At 38.5% G+C, this 16,249-nt stretch overlaps 3 protein-coding genes across 4 annotated transcripts; 2 read left to right on the top strand and 1 right to left on the bottom strand.

Moving 5' to 3' along the window:
• Positions 1 to 305: 305 nt before the first annotated feature.
• LOC103951366 (calcium-dependent protein kinase 2) lies at positions 306 to 4,645 on the top strand. 2 transcript variants are annotated; one of them, XM_009362721.3, is made up of 8 exons: positions 310 to 1,386; positions 2,656 to 2,799; positions 2,913 to 3,065; positions 3,164 to 3,279; positions 3,416 to 3,583; positions 3,668 to 3,795; positions 4,035 to 4,134; positions 4,213 to 4,645. In XM_009362721.3, exons 1-8 carry the CDS (start codon positions 636 to 638, stop codon positions 4,285 to 4,287), a joined length of 1,635 nt encoding a protein of 544 aa, XP_009360996.1. In that variant the 5' UTR covers positions 310 to 635; the 3' UTR covers positions 4,288 to 4,645. The 2 variants fall into 2 exon arrangements, with proteins under 2 accessions (XP_018503966.1, XP_009360996.1); XM_018648450.2 differs by having other exon boundaries at positions 306 to 1,386; positions 3,416 to 3,795.
• A 717-nt stretch (positions 4,646 to 5,362) lies between these two features.
• Positions 5,363 to 6,704, bottom strand: LOC103951365 (protein translation factor SUI1 homolog). Its single transcript, XM_009362720.3, has 2 exons — positions 6,548 to 6,704; positions 5,363 to 5,885 (listed from the first exon to the last, which is right to left on the bottom strand). The coding sequence occupies exon 2, from the start codon at positions 5,840 to 5,842 to the stop codon at positions 5,504 to 5,506; it is 339 nt and encodes a 112-aa protein (XP_009360995.1). The 5' UTR covers positions 5,843 to 5,885; positions 6,548 to 6,704; the 3' UTR covers positions 5,363 to 5,503.
• A 7,256-nt stretch (positions 6,705 to 13,960) lies between these two features.
• On the top strand, positions 13,961 to 16,234 carry LOC103951364 (uncharacterized protein At4g14342). The gene is made up of 4 exons (XM_009362719.3): positions 13,961 to 14,118; positions 14,929 to 15,014; positions 15,116 to 15,239; positions 15,917 to 16,234. Exons 1-4 carry the CDS (start codon positions 14,113 to 14,115, stop codon positions 15,962 to 15,964), a joined length of 264 nt encoding a protein of 87 aa, XP_009360994.1. The 5' UTR covers positions 13,961 to 14,112; the 3' UTR covers positions 15,965 to 16,234.
• The last annotated feature ends 15 nt before the right edge of the window (positions 16,235 to 16,249 follow it).

Raw genomic sequence — 16,249 nt, 5'->3', positions numbered from 1 at the left:
TAACTCATGTGTAAGGATGAGTTAGATAACTCATCCTATTGTGGATTCATAACTCATCTTGTCCATTTCACATTTGACACAACAAACAACGGACTGAGACTCAAATTCATTTTAATTGATCACAATCTATCATATTCAGCTCACTAAACGTATGATTTTGGATTTGATCAATTTTGAAAGAATAATCTATAAATAATATTTTTTAAAAAATAGACGGTTCAGATGCTACAACCAAAAATATACATTAATGTAGTTGGTAAAATCCGTTCCATTTGTAATTTGTTGGATTATTAAGCAGTCCCGGTGAAGGCTATAGCTACAGAAATTCGTGTCTCTGTCATTGTCTCTGTCCTTGAGTTGAATTGGTAGACCTGAAACATTCAACAATTCCACTTGATTGAAAAGTTTGGCCATCTTCTTTCTTCAAATTTACCTTGCAATTCCAGCCTACTTTTCTCAAACCCTTTTCCAAGTTGCCTTCTTTATCACTTTCTCTCCAAATCCTCATCTGGGTTCTCTCTCCCTTACCTTTCTGATCCAAAAGTCTTTTGTTTCTCTCTCTCTCTCTCTCTCTCTCTCTCTCTCTCTCCTCTGCAATTCCAGCATAAGAGGTATTACTTGAGCAAAAACAACAAATGGGCAAGTGTCTAAGCAAAAGCAAAGATTCAGAGCGACAACGTAATGGTTACATATCAGTAGGTGGCGGAGAAGGAGGAGGTGGGGTCCACCAGCAGAAACCCCATAGCCATGAAGCTGCTGCTGTTCATCAACAACGACCCGAAAAACGCGGTCTGCCAGTCAACCAAGAACCCCAACCAGCATGGAAGCCGACAGTCCCGGCTAGAACCCCCAAACCAGCAGCTCAAAGGCCGGCAGACAACACAATCCTCGGAAAACCGTTTGAGGATGTCAGGGTGCACTACACCATTGGGAAAGAACTGGGCAGAGGCCAATTCGGCGTGACCTATCTCTGCACCGAGATTTCGACCGGCAAGAAGTACGCCTGCAAGTCGATTTCGAAGCGGAAGCTTGTCACCAAGAACGACAAGGAGGACATCAAGAGGGAGATTCAGATCATGCAGGATTTGAGCGGGCAGCCCAACATTGTGGAGTTCAAAGGTTGTTACGAGGACAAGCAGTCTGTCCATGTTTGTATGGAGCTGTGTGCAGGTGGAGAGCTGTTTGATAGGATCCTTGCCAAGGGACATTACAGCGAGAGAGCGGCTTCTTCAATATGCCGGGCGATTGTTAATGTTGTCCACATCTGTCATTTTATGGGGGTGATGCATCGGGACCTGAAACCGGAGAATTTCTTGCTCTCTAGCAAGGATGAGAATGCCCTTCTCAAGGCTACCGATTTCGGGTTGTCCGTCTTCATTGAAGAAGGTAAATTTGGATATCATTTTTCGTAGTTACTTGCTTGGAAATTCAGTATCCTTCACAATTGATATGATAGATATAAGGGATTAGGTGAATTGTGCGCATATGCTTCGATCGCAGAATTGTCTTTATCTGGAAATGATATTTCTAGTGATAATGGTACTAAATTCATGCCCAAAGTCAATGCAGAACCTAGCTGGATTTCATAATACATTGTAAGTTGACAGAAGACGACGCCATTTTGTTTTAGAAAATAAGTAAGGGTAACCAGGACATGTTAGCTGGCAATTCAGATGGTAGATAAGCACTTTATCAAAACCGAATTATAAATGTTGAATTTATTACCTTTAACACTGGTAGATAAACTGAGCCTCATGTTAGGGAACGAAGACGAATTGAATTTCATCAGTTTAGAAATCACTGCTTTGGTAATTTCATTTATTTTGCCATGTTTGATCGATGATGATGCACGCTACACCAAACATGTTTCGCTGTCATATTTCCATAATGGCCTCCTCCATTCTTTTCATGGAAGTGAGATGGAAGGAAAAGAAAAGAGCTATACTGTGAATGTCTGATGCAGTTGTATTAATGGCAAGTTAACAACATCTTTAATTGCTTGGGGGGTGGGGAGAGATGATCTTCAATTATGCAGCTTCATCGTTTTTAAAACTCTGGTAGTAAGGTGACATCTCTGTAAGGCAAGGTCACACTAAGACTGAGAACAGCAACGGAACACTCTCTTACCCTCAGTGACCAACAGTAAAAAAAGGCATATTATGTTTGCATCCTATTTTTGCATATCTCTGTGAGATGGAGTCCAGACCTGTAATTTGCCAGCATTAAAGTTTCCCATAACTATAAATTGTGTTTACTTTTAGCACCATAATTAGAAACATGTATTTTAACACTTTTGTCGAACTTGGTTTTTCTGGAACAGGCCAAATATGTTGTTTGTCGTCTTTTGGACCTTCTTAATATGTTCTCTACTTTCATGGGTTTCACAGTTATCCTTAAGATGACATCATAGCGTCACTAGATTGTTTGCTTAAGATTTTCTTTTGTCAAATTTGCTTATGATTTTGGTGTTTCTCGTCTTTTAAAACTAGAGATGAGTAGATTCTGTATTTTCTTTGTAATTTACTAATTTACCACAGATATATGTACTATGCTCGACAACTGTTAGCATTTGGTGAATATTTTTCTTTATTGTGTATGTTATGCTTCCACTTGTAGCATAGCTATTCATTATCTTTTATGATAAACTCTTGTCAGGAAAGGTGTATCGTGATATGGTTGGGAGTGCTTACTATGTTGCTCCAGAAGTATTGCGACGCAGATATGGGAAGGAAATAGACATTTGGAGTGCAGGAGTTATATTGTATATTTTACTAAGTGGAGTGCCTCCATTTTGGGCAGGTAAAGACACAGTATTTTGTTTTGCTTAACATAATATCTTTGTGTACTAGTTTATAGGTTCTGTATTTTTCGTGTTGGTTTAAACAATTAATAGTTTCCAATGACTGATTTAGAAACGGAGAAGGGGATATTTGATGCCATAATGGAGGGAGAGATTGACTTTTCAAGTTCACCGTGGCCATCTATATCAAACAGTGCCAAGGACCTAGTCCGGAAGATGCTAACACAGGACCCTAAAAAACGTATCACTTCGAGTCAGGTTCTAGGTATAGATCTCTTCCTTTTACTTGATACTTTACTTGGCTTATTGTGTCTAGCAGATATATCTTGTAACTAAAACTTTTGAATTTGGGTGGCCAACCAGAACATCCATGGATCAGAGATGGCGGAGAAGCTTCAGACAAACCCATAGACAGTGCAGTGCTTTCTAGGATGAAGCAGTTCAGAGCTATGAACAAACTGAAAAAACTTGCATTGAAGGTATGTTGATCAAGAGGTTTTCGGACACAGACTACTTTGAATTTTGAATTGTGCTGTGATGGTACCATATACTCTGTAGATTGGATCTGATTGTGCTTCGATTCTAACTGTGTATAATTGATGAATATGGTTATAGGTTATTGCCGAAAATCTTTCTGAAGAAGAAATACATGGGCTGAAGGCAATGTTTACAAACTTGGACACTGACAATAGTGGAACCATCACTTATGATGAACTCAAGTCAGGATTGGCTCGACTTGGTTCTAAGCTCACAGAGGCTGAAGTCAAGCAGCTAATGGAAGCTGTACATATCATTCAATTTAAAATATCCAAGTTTTCTTTTACCTTTCGCATCCCACCCAACTCATATTCTGCATTTGCATTTCAGGCTGATGTGGATGGGAGTGGATCAATTGACTACCTTGAATTCATCACTGCTACAATGCATAGACACAGGCTAGAGAGGGACGAACATCTTTACAAAGCCTTTCAATATTTTGACAAAGATAATAGCGGGTAAGCTTTTTCTTCAAATCTCTAAGAATTGCGCACGCTTTCTTGGATGTTCATTTTCAAAGAACTAGAAAGTTGTAGGATGCTGCAGTTAATTACAATTCTGCGATAACTGACCTCAGCTCCTAGTCGCTCTGGATCCAGTTCTCATATTCTTAACCGCTAAATTAGATAAGATCAGGCTTATGGGTAAGCATGAATGATCGATTACCTAATGCTTTTTTTGTGTGTGTTTATTACAGGTTTATCACAAGAGACGAGCTAGAATCAGCAATGAAAGAGTATGGAATGGGTGACGAAGCTACGATTAGGGAAATAATATCGGAAGTTGATACAGATAATGTAAGTCAACATCCACACAACATTTTTGAATTTCTCCATTATCATGCACATTAGTACTCAATTCCATTGGGATTACAGGATGGTCGGATCAACTATGAAGAGTTCTCCACGATGATGAGAAGTGGAATGCAACCACAGGCCAAGCTATTCTAAAGTTTCGTTTTGTTGCCAATCTCCGACTGTTGCAAGCCATGAGTTCTGCTCGTAGAATATATATGTGTGAACTGAGGGAGGACCACGAGTCGCATGAGTGGTACTTCATGCTTGCTGCCGATTGCTTGCCGGAGAAATGAACGTTTTAGTTCGGATTGGTTCTGAGTTACAAGTGCAACAGTTTGTGCTGCACAAATTGTGCATAACAAGTCAGCATCTCTATTTTATCTTGTATTTGTCTTTGTTGTCTTGTCTACATTCTGGCGTGTCGATATTTTGAGGTAAATCATTTTAGCTCTCATGTTTGGCTCCGTACATTCTTTTTCACATTAATAAATGATGAGAAATAATTTTTGCACGTCTTTTTTCACCCCTACGCACTGTTTATTTTGGATTAAACAAATCGATGGAGAATCAAGTGTCAGAATTGAGAAGGCTGTGAAAAAGGTGAAAATGATAGATGCATAAATCACTTTCCTAAATGAAGGCTTCCTTGTACAGGGATTTGTAGGAAGGGAGGTGGTTTTACGCAATTATTTTTAGCTTCTCACACATCTATTTTATTTTCAGCTTCTGAATAATTAACAAGATTAAACAAGGATGTGTAAATTTCTCTTGTAAGAAATGCTATAGTTTTAATGTTAGCAACTCAACCCGTGTCGAAATAATTTGCACCGTCAGATCTTTGTCTCTCATCATGTAGTGGGTTTGTTAGTTGGTTTAGCCAGTCTATCTCTCTCGACACGAGCTGGAGTCCTCCACCTATTATTAGCTAGTCTAGCCAGTCTATCCCTCTCGTCAGGTGGAGTTCTCGACCTATTATTAGCTAGTGTATCCAGTATATCTCTCTTTTTGGTTTAGCCAGTCTATCTCTCTCGACACGAGCTGGAGTCCCCCACCTATTATTAGCTAGTTTAGCCAGTCAATCCCTCTCGTCACGGTGACGAGGTGGAGTTCTCGACCTATTATTAACAGAAAAAACATTAGAGTTGATTAACAATGAAATCCCATAAAATTGAACTGAAATCCTCATCAACCAACAAAAATGGAAGCAAATTAACAAAGACCAGCATCATGCATCAGAAGTCCATAAATTCCATATTATATAGACAATTCTGTTATTACAACCCCAGAACATCCAAACAAGCCAGGAGGTTCTGGGAGGTAGTAGCAAACTTAATACAACGGTAACAAACTCGACTACGACTCCAAGTCCTCAGAAACCATGAATCTTGATCTGATCCTTCTTGACAATCTTGGCCTGAACGAGAAACTGCAGCACGTTCTTGCGCTGATCGCCTTGGAGCTGAATTATCTTGCCGAGCTCTTTGTCCTGAACGACATTCCCGTTGCAGCAGAACTCTTTCTTAAGGTCCTTGAGGATCTTGTCGTAGCTGAAGTCCTTCTTCAGCCCTTGAACTGTCGTCAAGCACTTCTTTCCATTTCTCTGCTGCACCCGGATATGCACATACTCCTTGGCTCCGGGGGCATCTACGTCTTTGGCTTCGGCGAACGGGTCAAAAGCAGTTGGGATCTGAACGTCTCGTTCAACCATATATGTACTTTGCTTTGACTTGAGAAATCTACTGCAAATTCAGCTGCACACACACAACAAACAAAACATTGTTAGCCCTCCTCCCATGTCCTGTCCTCCACAAATATTGCTTCAATACCAAGTTACCAACAATCTTCCAACTAACTCGGATGATGGACACATGAAATTCAATTTATAAAACCATGATTAGCTCCATCTATGCCACAAATTATAATGACAGTTTTTGTTTATTTATCAATTCATAAAATCGTAAAGTTTCCCAAATCAAAAAGAAGAAAATTTAGCACTTGTAGAAATAAATGCATCGTGCTCATCTTATGGCGCCAATATCAACCCACAACAAAGCACATGGGCTTTGTGTAAATCCTCCAAGATCCAATTTTGCACGCTTATTTTCTCCTTCGGCACACCGTGTAGACATGATTTTGTTCTTGAATTGTCCGATCATTCATTCAATCCAAGGGCTGGAATAACCAAAGGTGTGCAGGGGAAGAAAAAAAAAGTGTGGACAAATCACATCCCAAGCACATGAAGAACATAACTTAATTTGTTCATGCATGATATGACATCCCAAACACCATATGACAGATTCACAGAAGCATCAGTATTTACAGACACACAAAAACATATAGCATCAACATCCTAAAACATCACTCGACAAAGAAATTAAAGAAAGAAAAACAAATCATTGGAATTGGATCGTACCAGAATAACAGAAAGCTGGAAGGAGTAAGGCTTCTTTTCGTTTTTTGTCGGGAAACCTTACTCAACGAACAAGCTTTGGAGGAGACAATATGAAGAAACTTGGGAGTCCTGGGGTCTATTTATATAGGCCTCGAGAGCCGTTGGCTGTAGCACCAGCACCACAAATTCAACAAAACACGGTTAACCTGAGCCGTTGGCTGTAGCAACTGGACGGACGAGATCGAGTGTCTGTTGACTTGAACGGTGAGATCAACCTGACGTGTGTGATTACTGATTAGTGGATTAAAATATATTTTTTAATTAGTTAATCTTTCCGGGGGAACGCTTACAATGAACGCACCCAGGCTGGCAAAATCCATGCAACTATGCAAGTGCAAGGAAAGCAACTTTAGAGCATCTTCAAAGAAGATATCAAAAAGATCATATCAGTAATAACGGTAATAAAAGACATCTTAGTCTTTTTCAACTGAAATGTCAATTCCTATAAGCCATGACATGGAAAGGCAGCAGAGGAAGTTGTTGTCAAATTTAATAGCAGCTTCAAATCTATTTTTAGTAATTAATAAATATTTTTCATAATTTTTATACTTGTCTTTTGTTTCAAAATACTAATTACAACTATACAAAGTAAATAATATAATAAATAATAGTTTAAATTTGACATATCAGTTAGAGAACAAAATTTATAAAAAAATCAATGTGCCACATAAGCCTTCAAATTTAAATTTTGTATTTAAACTTTAACATTTCCTTTGAAGAAAGTCTTATATGCAACATGTTTCTATGTTATTGTGGCATCGGGTCAACAACACATTGTTATTTGAAATTGGAATATCACGTGACTATTTCATGTAAGTTGTTCTTGATAAAAAGTAAGAGAAATTTATTCACTATTGCGTTAGCATTCTGTTTAATAATATATTATTATTTAAAATTCAAATATCAGTAGCGTTTCACGTAAATTGTTCTCGTGAGAAAAGGAAGACATTCGGTGGGAAGAAAGAAAGGAGGGTAAAGCGAGTGGGGGGCCACGACGAAGAATCCAGAACATTTGAGTTGATATAATAAAATGGGAACAAAGGGGTCCATCCAATCGGCATATCAAGATACGTGTGAATAATTGAACTGATTGGTTTGGTGGTACCTACACAGTTGGATAAGAAGCAAAGACCGTCTAAATCGGGCATTTTCTTTTTGTCAACTAAAGGCAGGAATTTTTATTAAACACACAATATAAATTTACAAACCACTGGGCCACGTACAAAATATACAAACCAAAAAGAACCATCCCAAATAACAGAAAAAGCCCTACCAAAGGTTGAGCTGAAACCAGAAAAGAACACCCTAGATCTCTGCTGCAGCCGTTTCCACATCAGAAAATCACATCCAGCAGCCCGCTTCCACGCTAACGACAAAGCATCCCCACTTCGATCGCCTTTATTAGCTGAGAACAGCTCTTCAATCGCAACCACAAGCTGGAAAAAAACCAGCCATGAGGCCTGTGGAGATCCACATGCAACGCTGCCAAAGGCAGAGAGACAAGGTGGTGGTGTGGATAACACCCGAACCAATAAGAACACTGGAATTCGATACACTGACTTGATAAATCACGACGAATCGCGATGAAAAGTTGCTACAGATTGAATTGGAAATGACCCAGAAAAAGGGATGCCAAAGAATTGTGGAGAACAGACTGGAAAAGGATTGGTAGGAAAGGGAAAACACAGTAGAAAATCACAAAGGGACAAACAGAAGGAACAGAAAAAGAAAAGAGCTAGGATTAGCGACAACGTAAAGTGATGAAATTTTGAACACTCGCACGAGACAGTGAGAAAGACTCTCAAGCAGAGAGAAAGGAAAGCGGCGTGTAAATCTTTGTAGCTAGCTAGTTAGATAGCCATCAATTTCTATGATCTAAATCGGGCATATTTTGCCTAATGGGATTCATGTGACTAATCTTGGAATGTTGTTCTTTAAAACTCGAGAAATTTAGTATCATAGAAATAACATGAATCAAATTAGGAGGATCTTTCTCCACCACAATTGATAAAATTATTCAAAGCTATTATGAAACGGGGTAATTTTGTGAGGACGTGAAACTTTTTTATCTTTACATCTTCATAAATTTGAGACAAAAAGTAAATTTTGATAAATATTCGCTAACTGTATGGGTAAAATTGTACTTTGACGTGGCCTAGCGTGCGCACATCGCCTCACGTAAAACAATCCGATAGGCCACCCCACTTGGCAGAGTTGGAAGGCTTAGCGGGCCAAGTAAAGGGCCTAAATGGACTCATGTCTTTCGTATTCATCCCTTGTTGACTAAATGAGCAGAACAATGCGGCGTTAAAGCCAACCATTTAGAGAGCTCTACATGTGCCCTAATGAGTCACATTCAAATTCATGCCTAAATCTATATAAAGGCATGCATACACACAATAAAATGTAATTGTTCCTAACCAAGAAAATTAGTGCTTGAGAATCATTCTCCTGCAATTAAATCTAACTTACGTATCGTATAGTATTTGGCTCACACACACGGGTATGGATGTGATAAGGCCTCACTTATTGTTTCTTTCTTGGTTGCAGAGACATCAAAGTAGTTTTACACTTGTGTAGAATTTGTTCTCTACAATAGCAACCATGAAAAAAAATTTAAACTTTGGATATCCAATGAGGTGATGGAGCTTTGTTTGTTCGTATATGAGTGGGTTCCTAGTTTTTGTTTGAAAAAAAATAAATTAAATAGTTTATAAGGCCTTTTAGAGCAACTCCAGCGTTAAAGCCCTCCCCCCAGGTTATTCACTATTCAATCCACCTGATGAACAGTAACTACCCTTAATGAACAATAATCACCTTTTGCATCTCCACCGTTACACTTCAATAGCCCTGACAATAGGTAATAAAATATTAGTATTCTTTTTATTTATAAAATAATATAAAATAATTTTAATTGTAATTTCGGATAAGATTTTTAATCGTTCTTGTTGTGCCATGTGTCATTATCCAAAATATTATTAAATAATCCAAAATGATTTTATTTGTAATTTCGGATAAGATTTTTAATCGTTCTCGTTGCGCCACTTGTCATAAAATCCGAAAAGACAATTATTGGGGATGCATTTCCGATAAAATTTTTAATCGTACTCGTTATGCCACGTGTCATTATCCGAAAATACAATTATTGGTGATGGATTTCTAATAAGATTATTAACCAATCACGTCGCGCCACGTGTCATAATATGTTTACAATCTTTGAGGATAGATTTCCATCAGATTTTGAACGAATGACGGCATGCCACGTGACATTATCTACAACCTAATCCTTTCTAAATCCTCAGTATAATCCACCATCCATCCTCACAAATCTCACACCAATTTTCTCTAGATCTCTATCATTATTCATAGTTTCTGCTTCCTTCTTCACAAAAATCTGTATCATTATTCATAGTTTCTGCTTTTTTCTTACAATGTCTTCTTCTTCCTCAAGGATGATGTGGGAACTCGATCAGGAAGAGGAAGAATTGTTTAACCAATCAGAAGGAATGTTCAATCACCATGTGGCAAAAAATGAGAGAAAAGATGATGATGAGCGTAGAATGAGAGATGACGAAGTAAGAATTGGCAGAGCCTCACATTCCCGTTGAGTCATCCAAGTTGTGACTTAGATCTGCAGGCCCATCCATTTCGGAAACCCTGATAGAAGCGGGCAACGACGAGATATGGAACTCTTGGACGATTATTTTGTCCCTAATAATGCATTCCCTGATACGTACTTTAGACGTCGTTTTAGAATGGAACGACATTTGTTCAACAAAATCATGATTGCTGTTTGCAACCATGATTCTTACTTTGTGCAAAAGAATGATGCTTTTGGTGTTATGGGTCTTCTTCCTCAGCAAAAAATTACTACTGCCTTGCGGATGCTTGCATATGGAACATCTGCAGACCAAGTGGATGAGATAACGAGGATGGGGAAATCAACCATTCTTGAGTCCCTGATAAGGTTTTGCGGAGCAATCGAATCTATCTACACCGCTGAGTACCTCCGCAAACCTACAAACATGGACTTGGAACGGCTTCTGAAGAAGGCCAAGATGCGTGGTTTTCCTGGGATGATTGGAAGCATTGATTGTATGCACTGGACGTGGAAAAACTGTCCAAGTGCATGGCAAGGCGCTTATGGGGACAGAAAATGAGCAAAAAGTATCATTCTGGAGGCGGTGGCATCTTTTGATACATGAATTTGGCACGCATTTTTCAGGGTTCTGGGAGCTCAAAATGACATCAACGTCCTTACCCAATCCCCAGTGTTCAACGATGTCCTGCAAGGAAAGGCACCAAAAGTCACGTATGAGGTCAATGGATGTGTGTATGACGGGCCATACTACCTAGCTGAAGGCATTTACCCGCGATGGTCAACATTTGTTAAAACAGTGCTACGTCCGCGAAGTGCAAAGGAAAAACACTTTGCAAGCTGTCAAGAGGGGTGCAGGAAAGATGTGGAGCGTTGTTTCAGTATCCTCCAAGCTCGCTGGGTGATCATCAGGGGTGCTGCCAGATTGTTTGATGTAGAGTCGCTTCAATCTATCATGATGACGTGATGAATATGAAGCCGTTGATGAACATGAGCCAGACACGATGAACAATTCAAGAACACGTATACATTGTGCTCATGACGCCACCGATGAGCCCGTGCAACATGAGCCATTACAAAGGGATGGACGTTACAATGAAAGGCTCATTCAACGATATACTGCATTTCAAATGACAAAAATGCACAATGCTCGGCAAATTAACTTGATAGAGCACCAGTGGGCATTGAAACAAGCTGAAGATAATTAAGTTCATTTAGTGTGTTTTTTTGAATTTGGTATGTTTATGTAATTTTATTTGGTGTGTTTTATTATTTGGTACGTTTATGTAATTTTTTTAGTGAGTTTTTTATTATTCAGTATGCTTATGTAATTTTATCTGGTGTGTTTTTGTCATTTCAATAAATATTCTCTTAGTATAAATAACTTACCAAATTCATTTGAATAAATATTCAATAAATTGGAAACAACATAAAGTACTATATTCAATAAATAATAAATTACAACCCAAAGTGATTGGAAAATTATGGGCTCCGATTACAAAAACTACTCTATTCATCATCACTTAATCAATTTGTGGTGCTAGGATGATATTCTCTTGTGATGCTAGGACCATCTTGGCTTGCTCTCGCTTCTCTTGCACGCCTTATTCGCACCACATCCGCTTTCTTTGACTTCCAAAAAAATTTAGAATTTGGAGACTTCCCTTCTAAAGGCGTGTTCATAATCTCACGATCTCGTTGAGCCCATCTTTCTTCTCTAACATGTTCCCTTTCTTGCCTAAGTAGCTCTCTTTATCTCTCATTAGCCTGAAATTTTCTCTCAATAGTTGCAGTTTTTGCGTCCTTTCTAGCCTTATCAGCCTCATATTTCGCCAGTTCCTTCGCCAAAGTCAATTCACCTTGGCGAGTAAGTTCTTCCATGAACTTTGCATAATCATTCTTGGAAGCACTCCTTTTTCTCTTTGAAGCCTTCTTACCTTGATGCCTAATTGGATAACGGGTCGAACCCGACGCTTGTTCAGGGAGGGGCGTTTCGGGCACTTCTTCTGCATCATCTTCATGAACATGCGAGACATGATCGAGTGTAGAGTGTGGAAGGGTGCTGTTCATGAAAACTTCTGGACCGACAAGCACAACTCTAAATTTAGGACAATCTTTGACAATATTCCAACATTCCCACCGGTTGAATGATTTATTTTTGCTTTTAGTTTTGGCAGCGTACCAAGCTTGTGCTTGAAGTTCCTACACAATGCAGGAGAAGAAATAATTATAATGAAAATAGGTAACAAATAAATAATACAAACAAATAATTATAATGTAAGTAGGTAACAATTAAATAATACAAACAAATAATTATAATGTAAATTTGGGTATAGTACAAACAAATAAATAATATATTGTTACCTGATCCGAGTAATTTTCCCCACTTCGAATATTATTACTAGCTTGTGCCAAGGTGTCTCTCCATGTACTAAACGATTGGCTAAGTAATTTCCAACGACTAGACATCGATTCTTTGATTCTTTTCCCACCAATTTTCTCAAGATAATTGGTATGAATAAGACTTCACATTTCTCGCAACTGCATCTCATTACCTGTAAGCGAACTATGAGTAACTTCAACCCAGCTAATACACAATGCAACATCTTCAAGAAGCGACCAATTCGTACCTGCATCAGTAGTCATTTTGTTGAAAAAAAAATGGATTGAAACTTTGAGAGAAAGAAAGGAATGTGATTGAAAGTAGTTGAGAAAATATGAAATGGTGGTGTAAGGTAGATGATAATGAGAATGTATTTATAGAAAAGTAATAACAATTTTTTTTCGAATTTTTTACAATTTTTTACATTTTTTTTTTAATTTTTATTCAACTAATTAATCTCTATCGTTGGATATAAAAAAAATTTGAATTCCAACACTCCAAATTGTGTCACGTGTCACAACGGTAACTTTTCTTAATTTTAAAACTATTTTTTCTTTTATTTTTTTATTTATAAAGCATATTAATATCCACCGTTGATCTCATATCGAACGGTGGATATTAAATAAGACTTTTTTTATTTTTTTTATCGTTGAGATCGAATGGTCCAAGTTAAAGATCCATTGAGATCAAACGGACCGTGGGAAGCCACGTGGCTTCCCAACGGTAACTGAAAAGTGACTGTTTTTTTTCTGATTTTGTGTCGGTGACGTGCCCCCGCGCGCAAGTGGGGTGCACGCCCCTGACAGAAAAAAAATTTAAAAAGGCCTAACGTCAGGCTGACGTCAGGCCTGACATCACATCCACTCGGGCTCTCGGGCTGGCAATTCTTCACGGGCCCGGAGCTTGGGCCTCCACCTCCACTCGGGCTCCTTCACACTGGAGTCGGTCCACAGGGCCTCGGGCCCCTTTTCTCTGGCCTGTCCCCCGAGCACCCAGCAACGCTGGAGTTGCTCTTAGAGTAGGTCCGAAAAGTGAGTCTGACACTAATATATTAGAATCATATAGGAATCACACTCTTATAGTGGGTAGGAAAATTTAAGTGTGATATCAATGCATTGAATTGATTAGTTTAATACGAGTAAACTGTAATTTGAGCCCCTAAACTATCACCCAATTGGATGCTCTTTTGTTCTCTCTCCCAGTCCTCGTCACACCTATCTGTCACTCATTGGTTTTGGCCAGCAACTTGGAGCCGTCGCCGGCGAGTGGCGGTGGAGTGGTGGGTTGGGTAGACGGGTTGGGGAGGTCAGTTGGTGTCTACGGCCAGTTTTTCTGTGGGTGAAAAGGGTAAATTTGGAAGTTTAGGTGAATAAAAATTTAGTTGGGTGTACTTATTTAGAAGTGGGGTGCCAATAAAGGCAACCAAAGTTAGACAACGAAGTGTACTTCCCAACGTTTTGCGGGTTTACATTTGGAGTTGCAGAGTCGTCTTCATAACGGTGAGCGTGATTCAGTTGAGGTGGTTGCTTCTTCTCGTTTGCCAATATGCAGGTAACTACATGTAAACTTTAATTTCTCATCTCAATTGCGATATTATGGTCCAGTTCTTGCCTAAGTACTTGGTTAAAACCCTAATTTTCTTCTAGTTTCCTGATAGAGAAGAGAAAGAAAATCAGCGTAGAACCCTAATTTCATCACGTAGAACTCTAATTTTCAGTATTAAGCATCTCCAAGAGCCTATTCAATTTTTTTGTTAGTTTGGCTGCTCTGTTGAAAAACTTTTTTAGCTATCCAGTTTAACTTAACTCTCCAACTCTCCAACGCCCCCCCTCCCCCTTAGTATAGTTTGTGCTTGTGCTAAAAAAAAACCTAGGGGTTATTTGATACCCTTCTTGGACTTGTTTTTGAAACTGATGAGTTTTAATTTAGCTACATTCGTCATTTTTTAAATAAAAAAAATAGGATCCAAGAAGGATATCAAATAAGCCCTAATATTTTGTTACTTTTCAAGAGAGAGAGTTGAATGGTTTGAGAGTTTTGAAAGTTTTTTGATGTTTAGCTAAAATTCTTTCTATTTCTCTTATGGAGTGAGAAGACGTGACACAGAACCAAGCTCAATGGCGTTCTAGGATTTATATAGCCGACCCCACTTAGTGGGAAAAAACTTTGTTCTTGTTGTTCTCTTATGGAGTGACTATTCACTATGTTAGAGTGCCATTTAAAGAGTCTCTTGAAGTAAGGTTTTGTTGGGTTTTTGCTATAGTTAGCTAATGTTGTTTTAAAGAGTCTCTTGGAGATGCTCTAATACTTGAAAGTAGTAATGAGCATGCTAATTGTTTGTTTTTCTTGTATTGGGCTCAGGCCAGTGATAGGTTCAACATCAATTCCCAGCTTGAACATCTTCAAGCTAAATATGTTGGGACCGGGCACGCCGATATGAATAGATAGTGAGTATATCTTTCCTCTTATAAAAAATTGCAATAATCTTTTGTATTTCTGATTGGGTTATGTGTTAATTTTGAAATTCTTTTTCCTTTGGAATGTCTAGTGAATGGGCTGTGAATATCCAACGCGATAGCTACGCATCCTATGTTGGCCATTATCCAATGCTTGCTTACTTTGCTCTTGCCGAGAATGAGTCCATTGGAAGAGAACGCTACAACTTTATGCAGGTTCTCTCTTGCTTTGCTGCTTTTATGACTTTGAGGACATAAATTGGGTGTTTCTCTGTACTTATTTTTACCTACAGTTAGTCTGGTTATGTTTTATCGGATTGTTACTTCTTCCTAGTATTAATGTCCCATGTCTGGTTTGCCTCTGTAATCTGTATGCATGTGACATTGTCATTGTTGTGTACTTTCATGTATGTGCTTATCGAGTGAGGATTTTTATTCGAGGGTTGTCCTTCACTGATTTCATGGCAGAAATGATCGCAACCTTTTATTGAATCATGTGTTATCTGTGAGATCATGATATAGAACTCTTGAAGGAGTCAGTGCTAATAGTTCTTTGGAATGAGCACTTAATCAACTAGTTTGGCTAACTAGAGCGAAACATATAGTATTAATTATATGTTAAACTTTCTCATCAAATTTGTATTGAACTTCTAGAAAATCAAATTACGTCAAAAATTGGTGCCGGATACGCCTTCTAAGGCTCACGGTATGTATAATGTATGCCTGAGTTAATGAATTGGACCTTGTTAGTTTGTGCTAACGAGAAGCCAAGTTGATCCCACTCAACTATTTGGTTTATGTGGCACTTGCGTGTGCATGTTTTGTTGTAAATTTTCGAACCGTTATACTTGTCTTTATGATTTTTGAATTGATTTTTTTTCTTTGTTGTGCAGAAAATGCTTTTGCCATGCGGTCCTCCTCCGGAAAGAGAAGACGATTGATTCTATATTGTCATAAGAACTTACCGCTTTATAATGTTTATCGAGAAAGACTTATATGGAATGGGTGCAACGCCACTGTGTTGTCCCATTCCAATGAAACGGTGGCATGCATAAGGTTTTCAACACGACAATGTATTATTGGATCGGAATCCCACGTGACAGCAAACCCGTTGTATACCATTTGTTGAAAAAAGAGATCATATATGACTTTGTATGTACTTGATCTTTTCAATTCATGAATCTAATGCCTTCTTGTGGCCCTTATACCTATCCATATTCGTTCAT

This window comes from the organism of the source record quoted next, unplaced genomic scaffold, assembly GCF_019419815.1.
Source record: "Pyrus x bretschneideri cultivar Hongxiangsu unplaced genomic scaffold, Pyrus_bretschneideri_v1 Contig66, whole genome shotgun sequence".
Lineage (NCBI taxonomy): Eukaryota > Viridiplantae > Streptophyta > Magnoliopsida > Rosales > Rosaceae > Pyrus > Pyrus x bretschneideri.
Note: the sequence above shows the minus strand (reverse complement) of the source record. Positions and strands in the feature narration are given on the sequence as shown.